The 17,500-nt window shown below is 43.8% G+C and overlaps 1 protein-coding gene across 1 annotated transcript in view; it reads right to left on the bottom strand.

Moving 5' to 3' along the window:
• ptprb (protein tyrosine phosphatase receptor type b) overlaps positions 1 to 15,892 on the bottom strand; it is a 55,730-nt gene extending 39,838 nt beyond the window's left edge. Inside the window, exons 1-6 of the mRNA XM_078273887.1 lie at positions 15,427 to 15,892; positions 10,588 to 11,002; positions 6,451 to 6,570; positions 4,222 to 4,362; positions 3,890 to 4,150; positions 3,089 to 3,358 (exon numbers count right to left, since the gene is read on the bottom strand). Coding sequence (XP_078130013.1) covers positions 3,089 to 3,358; positions 3,890 to 4,150; positions 4,222 to 4,362; positions 6,451 to 6,570; positions 10,588 to 11,002; positions 15,427 to 15,495 — 1,276 coding nt within the window. The 5' untranslated portion in view covers positions 15,496 to 15,892. The remainder of the gene's footprint in view (positions 1 to 3,088; positions 3,359 to 3,889; positions 4,151 to 4,221; positions 4,363 to 6,450; positions 6,571 to 10,587; positions 11,003 to 15,426) is intronic.
• Positions 15,893 to 17,500: the final 1,608 nt, after the last annotated feature.

Below are 17,500 nucleotides of genomic sequence, written 5' to 3'. Positions count from 1 at the left end.
AACTACAGAAATCTGTTTAGACTGATCTTAAATGTCCAATGTGTGGGAATATCTCCCATCTAGCGTTGAGATCATATATATCAATCAACTCTCACGCGCCACGCAGTTCAAAGTACGTATCACAGCTACGGTAGCCTTCACGCCTCAAAAAGCCGGTCTCTTGCTCTTTTCAATCTCCTTTTTATTTTCCTGGAAGAAGAAGAAGACTCCTGTTCCTGAAATTAGGATTTTGAATACGTGTGGTCCTCCATGTTTCCTTCTTCAAACGTGCCGGGGGCCGGGAAGCTACGATACCCGTTAGCAGCATTAGCAGCAGCTGGGAGTTCATCATGTGACAAAGAAAACGTGAAAGGTGGAGCAGTATGTCCTGTATGTCCCTCACACACACACACACACACACACACACACACACACACACACACAGGTGGAGCAGTATGTCCTGTATGTCCCTTACACACACACACACACACACACACACACACACACACACACACACACACACACACACACACAGGTGGAGCAGTATGTCCTGTATGTCCCTTACACACACACACACACACACACACACGGGTGGAGCAGTATGTCCTGTATGTCCCTTACACACACACACACAGGTGGAGCAGTATGTCCTGTATGTCCCTTACACACACACACACACACACACACACACACACAGGTGGAGCAGTATGTCCTGTATGTTTCTTACCGGCTAACGTATCTCAAGATGGAGCATGAATATGGAGCGTCTACCCCAGTTCATGCAAACGCAAATGTAACATTTGGAGCCAAAAGGAATCCTGGGAATTGATGGTGGAGGTAAATATTCATGAAAAAGGACACGTTTGTGAACGGGCAACACAGATTTTGATAATGAACAACTAAACACGCTACACACTGGAGTCCAGTGTGTAGCGTGTTTAGTTGTTCCTTAAAGGTCCAGTGACTGGACCTTTAATGAATAATGCAACAAGGACGAAGCATGTAAACTGCTGTTAGTTTATTCAGAACGGATCGCAAATGGATCCGAATGAAGAAACGTAAAAAAAACCTCGACCCATATCTCCCTCAGCTGAATAGTGAGGGGAACAGATCAAGGCAGCAACAGAATCAAAGCCCTGGAACCATATAGGAGACTTTCTGGTCTCCATCACCTAATTGGCCGACAACAGTGCTGCAGAGGGGGGAGACGCGATGTAGCCCAGTTTACCTCCCACTCAGGTCAGGTCAGGACCTCCACCCAGAGCTACGGGAGGAGCTGGAGAGCCAGAGCTTTCTCCCCACTGAATAAGGCTAATGAAGTAATGATTAAAAAAACACAAATGCTTGATCAAGGATAGAAAGGATTGGAATATCTTCAAGTTCAGGCTCGGGCTCGGGCAGAGAATCTAAACTCTAGTTCAGGTTCAGCTCTGTGAGTTTTAAAGGGTAATTTCTGTATTTTTCTCTATTTTCCCAGGCATTGGTGTCTCAGTGACTAATGTGAACAAATATCTTTGAAACTGGTCCAGTTTTAAGCGAGAAAGCTTTTACTGACAGCCGTGAACCGGGCTGCAATGTAACCCTACACGACAAATGTTTCAGTTTCCGTCCACTAAAAGTTCTGTTGTTGCCGCTGACAGACTCAGATTATTATTCTAAGTGTCTGACAACATTATGAAAGGATCCCTACAGAGATAGACCTTTTAGTTAAAGAGGAAGATCCTTTTAGTTTAACATGAAACAGCCCCGAAATCACCATCACCAAACTCCACCAGACTCCATGTAAATAATCAGGACTTTTAGCGTGTATAGAGCCAGCATATTTCCACCAGACTCCATGTAAATAATCAGGACTTTTAGCGTGTATAGAGCCAGCATATCTCCACCAGACTCCATGTAAATAATCAGGACTTTTAGCGTGTATAGAGCCAGCATATCTCCACCAGACTCTATGTAAATAATCAGGACTTTTAGCGTGTATAGAGCCAGCATATCTCCACCAGACTCTATGTAAATAATCAGGACTTTTAGCGCGTATAGAGCCAGCATATCTCCACCAGACTCCATGTAAATAATCAGGACTTTTAGCGTGTATAGAGCCAGCATATCTCCACCAGACTCCATGTAAATAATCAGGACTTTTAGCGCGTATAGAGCCAGCATATCTCCACATGTAAATGGGTGAATTAAGGGTTTATTTCAACCAAACCAGAGTGTACATACCATACACCAAACCATACATTTATGCAACGATGTTTCTGTATATTCTTCCCATCATTTTATGTCTATATTTTCTGCAGTAATATGTATATATTAGTGGTGGGAAGAAATAAAAAATTCACGTATGTGTCGTGATTTATTTTTTCCCCAGAATCAATATTTTGTATTTATTATTTTTACCAATGATTGACCTAAATATTTTCTGTTTCTATGGTACCGGTGACTACATCATGGGCCCTATTTTAATGATCTGAGGTCACGGCGTGAAGCGCCTGGTGCAGGTGTGTTTAGGGCGTGTCCAAATCCACTTTTGCTACTTTGACGGCGGAAAAAAGGGTCCGTGTGCTGGGCGCATGGTTCTAAAGGGTTGACCTTAGTGTCTTCATTAATCAGAGGTGTGTTTTGGGCGTAACATGCAATAAACCAATCAGAGATCATCTCCCATTCCCTTTAAAAGCCAGGCGCGTTTGGACCTTGGAGCATTGCTGTTATGATGGAGGATTTGCACCGTAATGTTTTTATTTGTAATCTTCTGCATGTGTGTGTGCTGCTGTGCGTCCCTGTGTGTGTAACAAGCATAGTGTGCACGCGCTGTGCACGAGCCTAGGAGCATTTTACTAATGCTCTGTTAAAATAACAATGAAATGCTGCGTTATTGACTCAGGTTTTGGCGCCTGAATGCACCTGAACACACCTCCCTGTAAGACCAGCATGCCCATGGGCCACAGATGGGCGCAGGTGCGTTTGCTGTTTAAACGACGTGGGTGCTGGACGGTCTTAAAATAGCAGAGACACTTCGCGTCAGGCTTTGTACTTCGCTCCGATAGGGCCCCATGTCTGTTTCCAGCAAAACATGATATGATGTTGTATATTCCTGCAGTAGTCTGACCTGTTGCTCCTTCACAGCTGCTCTCAGCCGTCAGTCCTCCGCTCTCCACTCTTAGCACAGCTCTGTACAGCCTCCCAGGCGTTAGTGCCGTCCCGGGGAAGCTGAAGTTCGCCGCCTCTCGCTCCGGAGTGGCGCTGACTAACAGCTGCGACCCGTCAAACAGGAGCAGCGTGTAGCTCTCCCAGCGACCAGCAGGGGGCGACCAAGACAGGAAGAGGCCGCCGTCGGAGGGGGAGGGAGACAGGGAGAGGAGGGACGCTGCCGCCGGAGCTGGAGACGAGATACAAAGGATGAAGAAATAAAAACAATGAAAAAGAAAGAGAGATGAAAAGAGGTTAGCTACGGCGACGACAGTAAAGTTTAGGAACAACATCGTGGTTTGGATTCAACCAGCCGTAGCTGTATCCCTTCTAGCCGTAGCTGTATACCTTCCAGCCGTAGCTGTATCCCTTCTAGGCCGTAGCTGTATCCCTTACAGCCGTAGCTGTATCCCTTCCAGCCGTAGCTGTATACCTTCCAGCCGTAGCTGTATCCCTTCTAGGCCGTAGCTGTATCCCTTCTAGCCGTAGCTGTATCCCTTTTAGGCCGTAGCTGTATCCCTTCTAGCCGTAGCTGTATCCCTTCTAGGCCGTAGCTGTATCCCTTCTAGGCCATAGCTGTATCCCTTCCAGGCCATAGCTGTATCCCTTCCAGCCGTAGCTGTATCCCTTCTAGGCCGTAGCTGTATCCCTTACAGCCGTAGCTGTATCCCTTCCAGCCGTAGCTGTATCTATGTATCTTTTCTAAAGAAAAGAACCTCACCTGTCCTGACGGTGATTTCTGATTGGCTCGTCAGCTTGCCGCTCCTAGACGTCACCGCGACCCGATAGGCCGAGCCGGGAGTCAGCTGGTCGACGGCGACCTCCGTGGCGTCCGGCGGAAGCGTCGTCTCCCAGCGGCTCGTGCCATTGGTCGAGACGGTGGCGACGAGCGCGTCCAGGTCGCCCGCTGGGCGTTGCCATGACAACAGCAAGCTGGTGCTGTTGTTGTAGTCAGCGGTGAGGTTGGAGACGGCGGCGGGAGCTGCAAAAGAGATTTTAGATTCATTTCCTTATCGATTTCCTTTACTTCCTGTTTTCTTCCTTTCTCTGTACCTGTCTGAGCCGCCACCGTCTGGCCGTTCTGCAGCCCGCCAGCCTCCGTCACCACGGTAACGTTGTACAGTCGCCCCGGCGCCAGGTCGAGGAGCGTGTGTTGCGTCGCCGTGCTCTCTAACGTCTCGTTCCTCAGCAGACCTGCAGACACAACAAGATTACCCTTATAATCCCTTTTATTTTCTCATCTATTAATACAGGAAGTACTCTTTTACCAAAATAAAAGTCTAGAAAATGTGGCATTAAAAGTATTTGTAAAGAACAGTAGAGTTTTGGGGATTTTTTTGGGGGTGATTATAAAATTTTCAAATCAGATTAAGAAAGAAAGCAACTGAAGCAATTGAAAACACGGGACAATAAGGAGACACAGAGGAAGGAAAGAAAGAAAGAAGTTAAAGGGGTGGTTCAGACTTTTGGACATAGGACCTCATTTCCACGTTAGCCAGTGTGTTATGTGGCAGTGGAGACCGTTTTCAACACGTTTCATCCAGTCCTTCCAGTTGCAGAAGCCTCAGTTGGTTCCTTTCTAGATCTTCCAATGGACATTTGTGGAAACTTGTTGGTGCCCATTTGTAGCATTTATTTTTACAATTTCTAAATGCACACTGAATCACCATGTTGCCTAGTCCTTAGTTTCCAATCCAATGCTTTAATACCAATGTACTTGGCTACTACTACTACTACTACTACTACTACTGGGTGTCCCGACTGTAGTGCGCTACTCTGTTTACTTTTCGGCGCAGTGCTACAGCCGCTGCTGAGAAACTAGTCCCTCAAAATGTAATGCGATCATTGTGATGCAAGGGTAGTTTTATTTCTAACATTATTCTATCAACACAGACATTTACATCGATAGTCTGGCGTTAACATTTATTTGCCTCGGGTGTACTGTGGAGTGGGTAAGACCGTAAATGGGTGAATTATTTCAACCAAACCAGAGGATTTGATTGTCTTGACTGATTGTTGGAACAGTGGAAAGATGAACCAAGACGGCTTTTGGTAGTTTTATTTAGTTTCTGTCGACTTTGAATGAAGTGTGTTTTACGATGATAAAAGTCCTGATTATTTACATGGAGTCTGGTGGAGTTTGGTGACGGTGATTTTGTTAAACTAAAAGGATCTTCCTCTTTAACTAAAAGGTCTATCTCTGTAGGGATCCTATCCATAATGTTGTCAGACACTTAGAATAATAATCTGAGTCTGTCAGCAGTGGTGGTATTTTTGTTAAGTGTGCTGTGAGCTGGCCATGCTCAGCTTATTCGAACAGTTGAGGAAGATCTACATCGGAGACCAGGTGCAGAAATCATCAAAGCTTTATCGACGACTATCAGAAGTTTTGGGGCTGAATGACGAGACGATGGTACTTAGTGTCTTTATAGGGGAAATCATCTCATACTAAAGGTATGTATTTTCTGTCATATTTGTGCCATCATGTACCTTTCTTCTTATACATTTCTGCAACGATGTTTCTGTATATTCTTCCCGCAGTCATTTTATGTCTATATTTTCTGCAGTAATATGTATATATTAGTGGTGGGAAGAAATAAAAATGCATGTATGTGTCGTGATTTTGGACTGTTTTTAATGGCAGGCTAGCAGATACTGTTTGACTTGCGCTAGCCTAGCACCAGCGAACTCTGCAACTGGAAGGACTGGATGAAACGTGTTGAAAACGGTCTCCACTGACACATAACACACTGGCTAACATGGAAATGAGGTCCTATGTCCAAAGGTCTGAACCACCCCTTTAAGAAACTCAGAGAAAATTAGGGAAAAGAAACAAAGAGTTGTATTGGTCTCATCCAAGCATCGAGGACCATTTTCGTATTAGACATCATGAAGAGAAACACAGCTACTTTTAAACATTATGAAAAACTTGGATATCAACAGGCTTTTGGATATGAGACGACCTTTCCAAGAAGCTGGTTGAAGAAATGAAAGAGGGAGGGTGTGTTCGCACGGTATAACAAGTCCGCCTATTTCGCACGGCTGCATGTAAACAGGAATATTAGTGGAATATTCACTTTCATTAGCCGTGCAAACGGCTTAGTCAGAATATTGTTTTTTTTTTTTTCAGAATAAAGGATATTACGGAATATCATGTGCATGTATACTTAGTCACTGTCTTTGGGAGAAGACGTAAATGTGACAGTTCGCCACCATGTCCAGTTATATACCAGTTGTGATATAAAGTTCTTCTTGTTTAGGTTAAAAACACGACAGACGTACCTGTTTGATCCCACAGCTGAAGCTTGAAGCGCTCCGTCCTGCCTGGGCCGGCCTGCCAGGAAAGGCCCAGGCTGCTGCAGCTGCTGGAGGTCACCGCCAGGCCGCTCACCGTTGACGGCCCTGATGATACAACACACACACACACACACACACACACACACACACACACACACACACACACACACACACACACAGTCAGATGAAAGGATGGATATCAGTATCATCTCTGAATTTAGCCGAGCTTTTGCACAAAGACAATGTACAAACTGTGTCCTGAAACAGTGGGACTCTTCCTTTAAGATGATGTATCTGTTTTGAACGTGAGGTTCAGTCACGCTGCAGGAAGGTTTCAGCCGGAAAAGGATCCATCGCTTCAACCTGTGTCCTTGTCATCAAAGTGGGAGCACTGTGGGAGCCCCACTCCCCTGCTTCTCCTAAAGTTATCCGCCTGTCTAGAGCTCCCTGCTTCCTAAATTTTGTGTTTTTCCCACAATGCCTGTCTGTGTGTGTGTGTGTGTGTGTGTGTGTGTGTGTGTGTGTGTGCCGCCGTGTCGCCACTTGTGCTTCAAACTGAGGTCGAACAATATTATCGGGCGGCCACAGCTCTGCCCACCGAGTGCCACACCGAGACAAACAAACAACAAGTGCTCTGTTGATGTTTCTATTTTTATGTTTATGACTTTGAAGGGAAATGATCCACAATTTTATAGATGGACTTCAGTCACTAATACTGACTGTTGATTTGTGTCTAGCCTACTGTCTACTTTCTTCCCTTATAATGCCCATATAATGCTGTCTCTTTTTTTAGAACACTATCCTTGCACAGCTATAGTTTTTATATTAATATGTCTACATTGTTCTCTTATATTGTCCATATTTAATGCTGGTCTCTAGACTTTTTACTTGCACTATTGGACTTATTTTCACTACCACCATGACACACACCCTCTCATAGAGCACCTCACCATGCAGACTGAATCCCAGGGTCAGTCCCTGCCCTGTCACTGCAAGCCTCTCATGCTTACACATCCCTTATAGTACATTCATGTGGATTTATTATTTAGTTTCTTTTCTTTTATTGTCCATATTATTCATGTGGATTTGTTACTTTATCATCCTGTTTATGATGTATGTGTATGTTGTGTGTGATGTCTTTAAGCTACTGGGACCTTAAATTTCCCCTTCAATCAATACAGTATCTATCTATCTGTCTATCTATCTATCTGTCTGTCTATCTGTCCACCTATCCATTTATCTATCTATCTATCTATCTATCTATCAGATCTGTCAGACAGCCCTTTACGACGGGGAACTGAAGCCGTTATCTCTGCTCTCTTCAAAGCCACCAGACTCCTTTGACAAAAACAGACATTTTACCTTTTGCAGGACACGGGAGTTGCTGCTCTACCGCTGCCTCCATCGTTAGTTAGTTTGTGTTATTGTGTGACTTTGGTGTTTTAAAGGGTTTGAGGACGCTGTGGACACTTGTGACGGCGACGCGAAGAGTTGAAAACACGTGAAAACCAACGAGCAGAGTCTGTGTGAACACTAAAGGGTCGGTGGATGTAACAGTTGGAGTGCCTCTGAAGATAAGAGACCACAAACACAACAGCAACAAGTGTTTGGCATTGCTGAGAAGGTTACTGTCGGGACTCGACAGTACACTGCACCCAGCAGTTACACCCGCTTTCCTCCAAACACACACACACACACACACACACACACACACACACACACACACACACACACACATAAATATACACAAACACACACACACCCTCACGCCCTTTCCCAGTGCTTCCCACAGAACAAAGAAACAATGGAGGCAGGAAATGGCTGAACCCTGTGCTCTGCCCACGATGGAAATACACACTAAGGGTCCAACTTCTGTGCTGGGTGCCCGCCAGCATGGACGCACAACACACGCACACAATCTCACACACACACATACACACACACACGCACATGCATACTTAAGCTCTATCACTCTCTCCCAGCAGGGCTTTGGTTCCTGTAACTAATCACACAATAAGGAGAGGGGAAGCTACATGACATTCACTCTAGAACACACACACACACACACACACACACACACACACACACAAAGACAAAGAGGTCGTGCCGTGTTCTTTTACTTCAAAAGACGAGAGGTCAGAGGAGATGGAAACAATAGGTTATTTGGCTAAATATTGTTTTCAGGGTGTAAAAGCTCCGGACTTCTGCAAACACGTAACCTTCAGGTTGTTACAGGTGGGTGTAGCCGTTTTTATACATCAGTGATGGAACAAGTACTCAGATCCTTTGCTGCAGTACAAGTATTAAATACCACGCTGTGAAAATACGCCATCTTACTGCAGTAAAAGTCTGTATGTTACATTAAAGTGTTCCCTGTCAGCGTTGTTCCTCTTCTACCTGATGTTTCTGGATGAATATTCCTGCTACATTCATGTGTATGTTGCATTTATGTGTATGTGGCACTATAGGGCTCTACATCAGTCTGTGACACCGGGCTAAACAACTTTTGTGGGGGAAACCCTGGATGTATCGCAAAGGCCGCATTATACGAGCTTTTTAACAATGCGTACGCGAACGGCATTGTTTACATACTTGCGTGCGTTCTTTGCATGCTACTTGGGCGGAGTGATTTGCTCGCAGCGCCTGAGAAGCCCCGTGGTGAGGAGCAGAGAGTTCGCCTGGCGTTCGCTCAGAGTTGGAGTAATAATCACTCCGCCCAAGTAGCAGTGCTTCGTCTTCTGAGAATATAGTTCCCAGTATATATATATATATATATATATATACGGTTAGAAGATGGCTGTGTCTCATGACCTTGTTATGTGTACACGCTGTCAGTGTTGGGAAAGTTCACTTTCTACATGAACTAGTTCATAGTTCATACTTAGTTCTACTACTACATAGTTCTTTATTTCCATATGTTGCTGCGAGCTATTATTTTTCAAAAATGATTGCCACAGCCCATATAGAACCACAGACAGAAATTATTTTATCAGTGACAACAGAGCCGCTACTGTACGCAGTTAATGGGATTTGGGTCGAGGATCTGTCTTGACTGTCTTTTGATTTTTTTATTTGCTTGCACATACCTTGAAAGGCCAGCCGGGTGCTTCAGTTCAACGTGCCGTTTCAGGTCTGCTGTGGATGGGACTGGTGTGGCTGGTGTTGCAAGATTGGGTGTTTTTTTCCGCTACATATTAAGGCCTGTTTACGGCGTGTTTTAGCCGGGTTTTCGCCTGGAAGGCTCTATAGAAATCTGGCACCCTGTTGAACGAAGTTAAACTGAGAGAGCGTGCCGTTCACAGACACCAGAATGACCGAGTTCACTGTGACGTTCATCAGGCTGTAATACAGTACGTTCAGCTCATATGAACGAGTTCATGAACGTGTTCAGGCACAACACTGCACGCCGTGACTCTACAAATCACAACATGTAAATAGGAACATGTTGGCGTTATTTTGTCACTTATTGGGAGCAGTAGGCTAGTTGGAGCCGGTTACCTCCAGGATCTGTGCTAAGCTAGGCTAGATGGAGCCAGTTACCTCCAGGATCTGTGCTAAACTAGGCTAGATGGAGCCAGTTACCTCCAGGATCTGTGCTAGCTAGGCTAGATGGAGCCAGTTACCTCCAGGATCTGTGCTAAGCTAGGCTAGATGGAGCCAGTTACCTCCAGGATCTGTGCTAAGCTAGGTTAGATGGAACCAGTTACCTCCAGGATCTGTGCTAAGCTAGGCTAGATGGAGCCAGTTACCTCAGGATCTGTGCTAAGCTAGGCTAGTTGGAGCTAGTTACCTCCAGGATCTGTGCTAAGCTAGGCTAGATGGAGCCGGTTACCTCCAGGATCTGTGCTAAGCTAGGCTAGATGGAGCCAGTTACCTCCAGGATCTGTGCTAAACTAGGCTAGCGGTGGGGGCGTCAGACAGAGTTACGACACGCACGGAGATGAGAAGGGTATGTCTGGACTTATCTAACTCTGGGGGATACGGGGAATAAGACACAGTCCCAATAAGACGGCGTGTTCCTTTAACGCTATGTTATCCCCAGGCCACGCCCCCAGCTATGACGAGTCACCGACCGAGTGTATTGTGTAGTACAGTACATGTCTGGACTGAGTGAGGACTTACTGGTGTGCAGGGTGATGTTTGCCGTCTCCTCGTCTCTCTGGGACTGGATGTGCAGCAGATAGGCGGTTCCTGGCTCCAACTGCTCCAGCACGCAGGTGAAAACACCTCCTAGCTCCTTGTTCCCTCCGTCCTCCACTCCTAGCTGGTTAGTTCTCAGGTAGTTAGTTCCCATCTCCTCCTTCACCTCCTCCTCTCCTTTGATGTCATTAGTCTCTATCTCCTCCTCTCCTTCGTTTCTCCTTGCTGTACACTCGGCGCCGTCTGCTCCGGCGTCTGGAGACGTCACGGTGAAGGAGCAGTTCCATCCGGGCGTGTTCACGGTCAGCGAGATGGAGTCCAGGCCGGATACGGGTTCAGACACCGAGATGTTACACGGGACGGACTGGGACTCTGCGGGAGCTGCACTGCTCACATCCTGACGGGGAAACAAGACACCGAAAACAGTTAGATAAAGCAGTGAACAATATGTTTGTTTTCATATCTTGTTTTCATAGTTGTAGTCTGGATCGACGACAGTTCATTTCCAGGATAATCGCAGGATGTTCCTCTCTCTGTGCGTTGCTGTTCTCAAACTCCGTTCTCGTTCGTTTGGCTACACGCTAAAAATGTCAAGTTCTGAAGAAAATTAGGACGGAGCAACAAGGCGGGTCTGCTCGGTTCTTTCAGGGAATGTTGTAAAGATTTACAAAGAATATGTTTAGGGCATTTCCTCTCTAACTGGGACGTTTGGGGACTGATTGGTGAGATTGTTGTGGACGAAGTACACACGGAGATACACTGGTAAGAGATAATGAGGTTTAACCATGTATCAGCTCATTTAAATAGCTCACGTTACTGTATTGTGTCAACAGTTAACTTCATTTAATATTGGATGAGGAGTTTTCTTTTGCGGGGTGCAAATGTTGTAACCTGACTCCACCAGATGGATTTGCACGGCATATCCATCTGGGAACTTTCCGTTGTAGAACTTTTGGGAAGGGGCGAAAATACTGGTTAGCTGATTGGATAAACCATCTGTCTATCACTAACCTGACTCCGCCAGATAGCTCGCGAGATCAGGACGGTCTCACGAGGCTACAAATGTTCCACCAAAACAAGTTCCTTCCTGAGACTATTTAGCAGAGCCACCGTCGCTGGGTCCGGAGCTTAGCGCCGCCCAGGACGATTGTGATTGGTTTAAAGCTCCATTGTGTAAGAATTTCTCCCATCTAGCGGTAAAATTGTATATGATAACCAACTGAATATTACTTTCTAGCCCTTCCTCCTACAGTGGCCGAACCCAAAATGATCTCTTAGTATCTCCATTGTTTACACGCAGCTGTTCTAGCCACTCCAATATTAACTTTGGTCTTGTTGCTTTGCCTGTCTTTGGTTAATGTATCATAAAGGTGGAGGTATGTCCCTCTTTGGTTAATGTATCATAAAGGTGGAGGTATGTCCCTCTTTGGTTAATGTATTATAAAAGGTGGAGGTATGTCTCTCTTTGGTTAATGTATTATAAAGATGGAGGTATGTCTCTCTTTGGTTAATGTATTATAAAGATGGAGGTATGTCTCTCTTTGGTTAATGTATTATAAAGATGGAGGTATGTCTCTCTTTGGTTAATGTATTATAAAGATGGAGGTATGTCCCTCTTTGGTTAATGTATAATAAAGATGGAGGTATGTCCCTCTTTGGTTAATGTATCATAAAGATGGAGGTATGTCCCTCTTTGGTTAATGTATCATAAAGGTGGAGGTATGTCCCTCTTTGGTTAATGTATTATAAAGGTGGAGGTATGTCTCTCTTTGGTTAATGTATCATAAAGATGGAGGTATGTCCCTCTTTGGTTAATGTATAATAAAGATGGAGGCGCTACATGGCTGCCGTCATTCCAGCGACTCGCTCGTATGTATTGTGAATGATTCTAAATGTCAGATTCTACGCTAAGAGAATACTTTGATTAGTTGGTGGAAGTAATTACACATGAATGAGCACATATTTGTGAAAGAACAAAGTTTTTTTTGCTAAGAATCAACTCAAAACATTACACAATGGAGGTTTAAAGAAATGCAAACAACCCAGAGCGTCCTTTTCTATCCCTCTCCCAGAATGCATCTGTGGGTTAGCCAGATAGTCCATTGCCGGAGATACTGTAGGTCTGGCGAGGCGAGACTGATCTCTGAGACTGATCTCACAGTTAGATGTGATATCTAACTGTGTCTGTCTGCTGTTTACTGCTGAGCCGGTAGATTACACAGGCTTTATCAGAGCTTTTATTCTGAAAAAACTGAGACTCAAAGTATTATCGGTCCATGAGAAACTATTCAAACACAAAACTAGTCTTAATTGCCTTTTTATTTTTCTGTCTCTTATAGTGTTGCCATATAAATGCAGTTTTGTATTTAAGTTTTGTATTTAATTCAATTTCTTCTTAATTAATTGTACAAAATGTTTGTGTCTCAAAGTCGGTGAATCTGCTAAATCCTGCTGTAGTCTCGTGTAATTGCAGTTTCTGGTCTTTTTGGTTTGGCGCACACCAGGCCAGCATTAATCAAATGTGACAAAAACTTGTTAAAAAAAGTGACAAAAAAAGTGACAAAAAAATACATTGGAAAAAAACGCCAAAAAACGTGTTTAAAAAATTTATAAAAACATTATTTTAAAAAAAACGCCAAAAAAAGTGCCAGAAAAATTGGAACGAATGTCGCAGCTCGCTGGGAGGAGAGTGCAGACGGGAGAGCTCGCATGCCGAAGGTACACTGCTGCTCTGACCATTTGGCTTTGTTGGTTTGAATGGAAATGAGCTTTCTCATTGGATCAGAGTGATGCCTGTTCTGCCCTTGACTTGCTTATTTCTATGCTTTTGACACTTTTTTGTCACTTTTTTCAACACTTTTACTTATTCATGGTCAATAAAGCACATTTTTTTTTGAAGATTCTTTTTTTGGGGGGGATTTTCCACCTTTATTTGATAGGACAGCTAGGTGAGAAAGGGGAGGGAGAGAGAGAGGGAGAGAGAGAGAGAGAGAGAGAGAGAGAGGGAGCGAGAGAGAGACAGAGAGAGAGAGGGAGAGAGAGAGAGAGAGAGAGAGGGAGAGAGAGAGGGAGAGAGAGAGAGAGAGAGAGAGAGAGAGAGAGAGAGAGAGAGAGAGAGAGAGAGGGAGAGAGAGAGAGGGAGAGAGAGAGACAGAGAGAGAGAGAGAGAGAGAGAGAGAGAGAGAGAGAGAGAGAGAGAGAGAGAGGGAGCGAGAGAGAGACAGAGAGAGAGAGAGAGAGAGAGAGAGGGAGACAGAGACAGAGAGAGAGAGACAGAGACAGAGAGAGAGAGAGAGAGAGGAGAGAGAGAGAGAGAGAGAGAGAGAGAGAGAGAGACAGAGAGAGAGAAAGAGAGAGAGAGAGACGGAGAGAGAGGGGGGAGAGAGAGAGACAGAGAGACAGAGAGAGAGAGAGAGAGACAGAGAGAGAGAAAGAGAGAGAGAGAGAGAGGGAGGAGACAGAGAGAGAGAGAGAGAGAGAGAGAGAGAAGACACGCAGGAAATCGTCACATGTCGGATTCCAACCCTGGACCTTCTGCGTCTCTCTACCTCTCAGTATATGTGCGCCTGCTCTACCCGCTGGGCCAACCCGGCCACTAAATTATGAATTATTTAAACTAATCTATAAGTTAAGAGGATGTTGAGGGGATCACAGACGGTTTAGAGTCAGAAAACTGTTTTAAAACCTTCTTTTTTTTATTTTGAAGTTTTTCAAATGCTATGAAAATTGAATAAAACAGTTTCAATGGAAGTAATCATTCATTTGACCTGCGGAGAATGTTGCATGGCTTCCATACATGCATGCATCCAAGTTATTCTGGGGCAATTTGGTTGAAAAAAAAACATATTTCTGATATAGAAAACTTATAAACAGGTCAAATTTGACCCAAAGACAACACAAGGGTTACGTAATCTTCAACGTCTGTCTGTCTCACTGTCTGTCTGTCTGTCTGTCTGTGTCACTGTCTGTCTCACTGTCTGTCTATGTCACTGTCTGTCTGTCTGTCTGTCTCCTGGCTACACATTTCATCACCCAGACACTTCCACTGTATATGAATGCAGTATAGAGTAAATAATGTCTTTGTCATCATGTATTTTTGTTGTGTTTTGTCAATGTATATGTCACCACTATGTGTACCTTTCTTAATGTATAGTGAATGGGCTGTATGACTGCTGGCTGTCTCTATGTTAGTCCTATGTCACCTGCCTAGGGAGTGCAGATGAAAAGTAGTTATTTTTTACTAATTCTGGCATACTTACATGGTGTTTTTTTAATACATCAATGTTCATACATATGCATGGTCCTTGTCAAATACACCAATTAAATAAAATAAAAAAATAAAGCACTTTTAAATCATCTTGATCTTTCTGACTGAACAAGAATGACTAAGATGTTTCGGTTATGAAGACAAACATTTCTTGATACGATAAGAAAAATATCTCTTCATTTCAACACAACTTCTCAGAGAGAAATATCTCGTTTCCCCTCAAACTAAATGCATCGTTTCAGATTTTCAGTCTCAGCCTGAATTCCTAATTCCTATGTATGACGGTACATTTAAAAGACAATGATGATATTTTGCGTAATACCTGCTGAAACGTATACAAATATGAGTTAATATTCGGCTACGGAAGTACACAGTATGTAACTAATGACGGACTACGGTGGTCGTTGAATTGTTTTAAGTAAAGGTAATGACAAAACAAACAAACAAATAAATGTCACTGTCAAAAAATACCAATGAAAAAATGGCATTTAGGGTAAAACCTAAATGTTCTGATGTAGAAACTTTCTGAAAATGGGTCACGGGAGCAGACTCACCCGGAGCAGCAGCAGCAGCAGCAGCGAGGGGAAGCACAGAGAACCTGGGTCAACTTTACATTTCAGCATTTTGATCCTCCTTCAGATCCTCAGACAGAACCAACTGCACCATAATCCTGCGTCTTCAAGGCAGAAAATAGTCCTCTTTTTCTGTCTTCAGCGTGCAGAGAGTCCTTCTGGAAAACTAGTTCAAAATGTCTCTTAGAAAAACTCAATCCCTATTTGACAACTGTCTTTTTTCCCATTAATCTCATCTCCGTTGTCCGGCGCCTCTTCTCTCGTCTCATGTGCGTCCTCAACTCAGACTTCAAACAGTCCTTTTCCTCTGGACTCCCTGCCTGTCTCACTCTCAGCCGTCTGTCTCTCTTCCTGTCTGTCTGTCTGTCGGTCAGACTCTATAGTGTGGAGGCCGGGAGTCACTAACGGACTTCCTCAATCGAGCCAACAGCTCTGTGAGTCAGTGCAAAGACGCGACTATAACCAGCCGGGATGGAGGCTATAAATAACAGCAGCGCACCTAGCCGCGCTCACAGCAGAGGTACGCGTTATAAATAGAGACGCAGAGCGTTTGATTTGTTCCCACCGAGACGACACCGTTGTGGAGTTTAAAGTTTAAACGTCTCCTTCTTTTCATGACAGCGTCGTCTTTTGATCGGCTTCAACCGTTTCTTGGCTTCACAATAATTGTATATTATCCGACTCTATGGGCTTGTATTTTTGTCTGCTTCATCTTTTTTTGTATTTTTTGGGGGGATATATATACATTTTGTCTATTATGTTTACCTGTTTCTTTGTTTTTTGTCTATTTTTTGTAGAGGAATTATGTTTTACATGTTTTTTTCAGACTCTGAATAAGCCTTTTATGCTTTTTTCCCCCCTCCTGCACTGGAATACCTTGTTTTTACCAATCTATTGTATGTACCTTTATATCTTTGTGTACATAAACTTGACTAAAATAAACGTTAAATCCTTATTTTGCTTTGGCTTTTCATTTGCTAATATGGTTCTAAAGAAGCATAAAACAGTAGGCATGCACTGTTCACCGGTTTCAAGGTATACCACAGTTTTAAAAAGTCACGGTTTCAAACCACTACAATTCTCCGTCACACCGTCGCTGCTGTATGAGCTGTTTCTTAAGGAGTCTTCAAGGACAGAAAATACAGTTTAGATGAATAGGCTAAAAATAACTACAAAAACTACATGTATTATAGTTTCTCTTAAAATGCTTTTTGGCTTTTCCCCTTTCCTTTATTGTGTTATATATCTTTTTTGTGCATGTTATAGGTTTACAAAGTGAAAAAGCCCAAAGTCCCCCCCAAAGGGACTTACCATCTCCAACAGAAAACACTGTTCAGAAACTGCTCCAAACAGCTCTGTTGTAGTCCAGCCTTTACTTCAGAGACAAACGTGGTCACTTTGGAACACACGTTATAATGCTCGCCTAGCTGCTAGCATAGCACGCCCTCATACTCTGCTTCTGACTGGCTAGTAGTCCTTACCTAGGTACTGTCAGGGCACGCCCTCATACTCTGCTTCTGACTGGCTAGTAGTCCTTACCTAGGTACTGTCAGGGCACGCCCTCATACTCTGCTTCTGACTGGCTAGTAGTCCTTACCTAGCTAATGAGCATGTGCGACTCCCAACAAAGATGTTCCAGCAGTGAGAGGTCTCACTCTGTAGCTAAAACAGAGACCTGAACACAGGGTGAAAAGAGGAGCTGCAGCAATGTGCAGTACTACAAAAATATGTTTTCTGAAAATTAAACCATGTAAACCTATTCTGATATAATCTCTAAATGCAATTATGAACCTGAAAATGAGCATAACATGATCACTTTAAGTTGTATGTTTAGAATGAATAAGTTAATGCCTCATTTGCATACATTACATTTCCAGAGCAGAAACGTGAAGATTGGATAAAGCCAGGTTCAAACTTCTTGTTTCATTTAGTTGACATTTTACAGAGGGGATTAACAGCTAACAGCCATTTAAAAAAAATCAATTTTCTGCATGTTTTTATGAATAAAATGTTGTATAAATCAGGCTGCTAGTGATATCTGAACAAAGCTCTGAGT

This window comes from Sander vitreus, chromosome 17 (genome assembly GCF_031162955.1).
Source record: "Sander vitreus isolate 19-12246 chromosome 17, sanVit1, whole genome shotgun sequence".
NCBI classification, from domain to species: Eukaryota; Metazoa; Chordata; class Actinopteri; order Perciformes; family Percidae; genus Sander; species Sander vitreus.
This window is presented reverse-complemented; position numbering and strand designations above follow the sequence as displayed.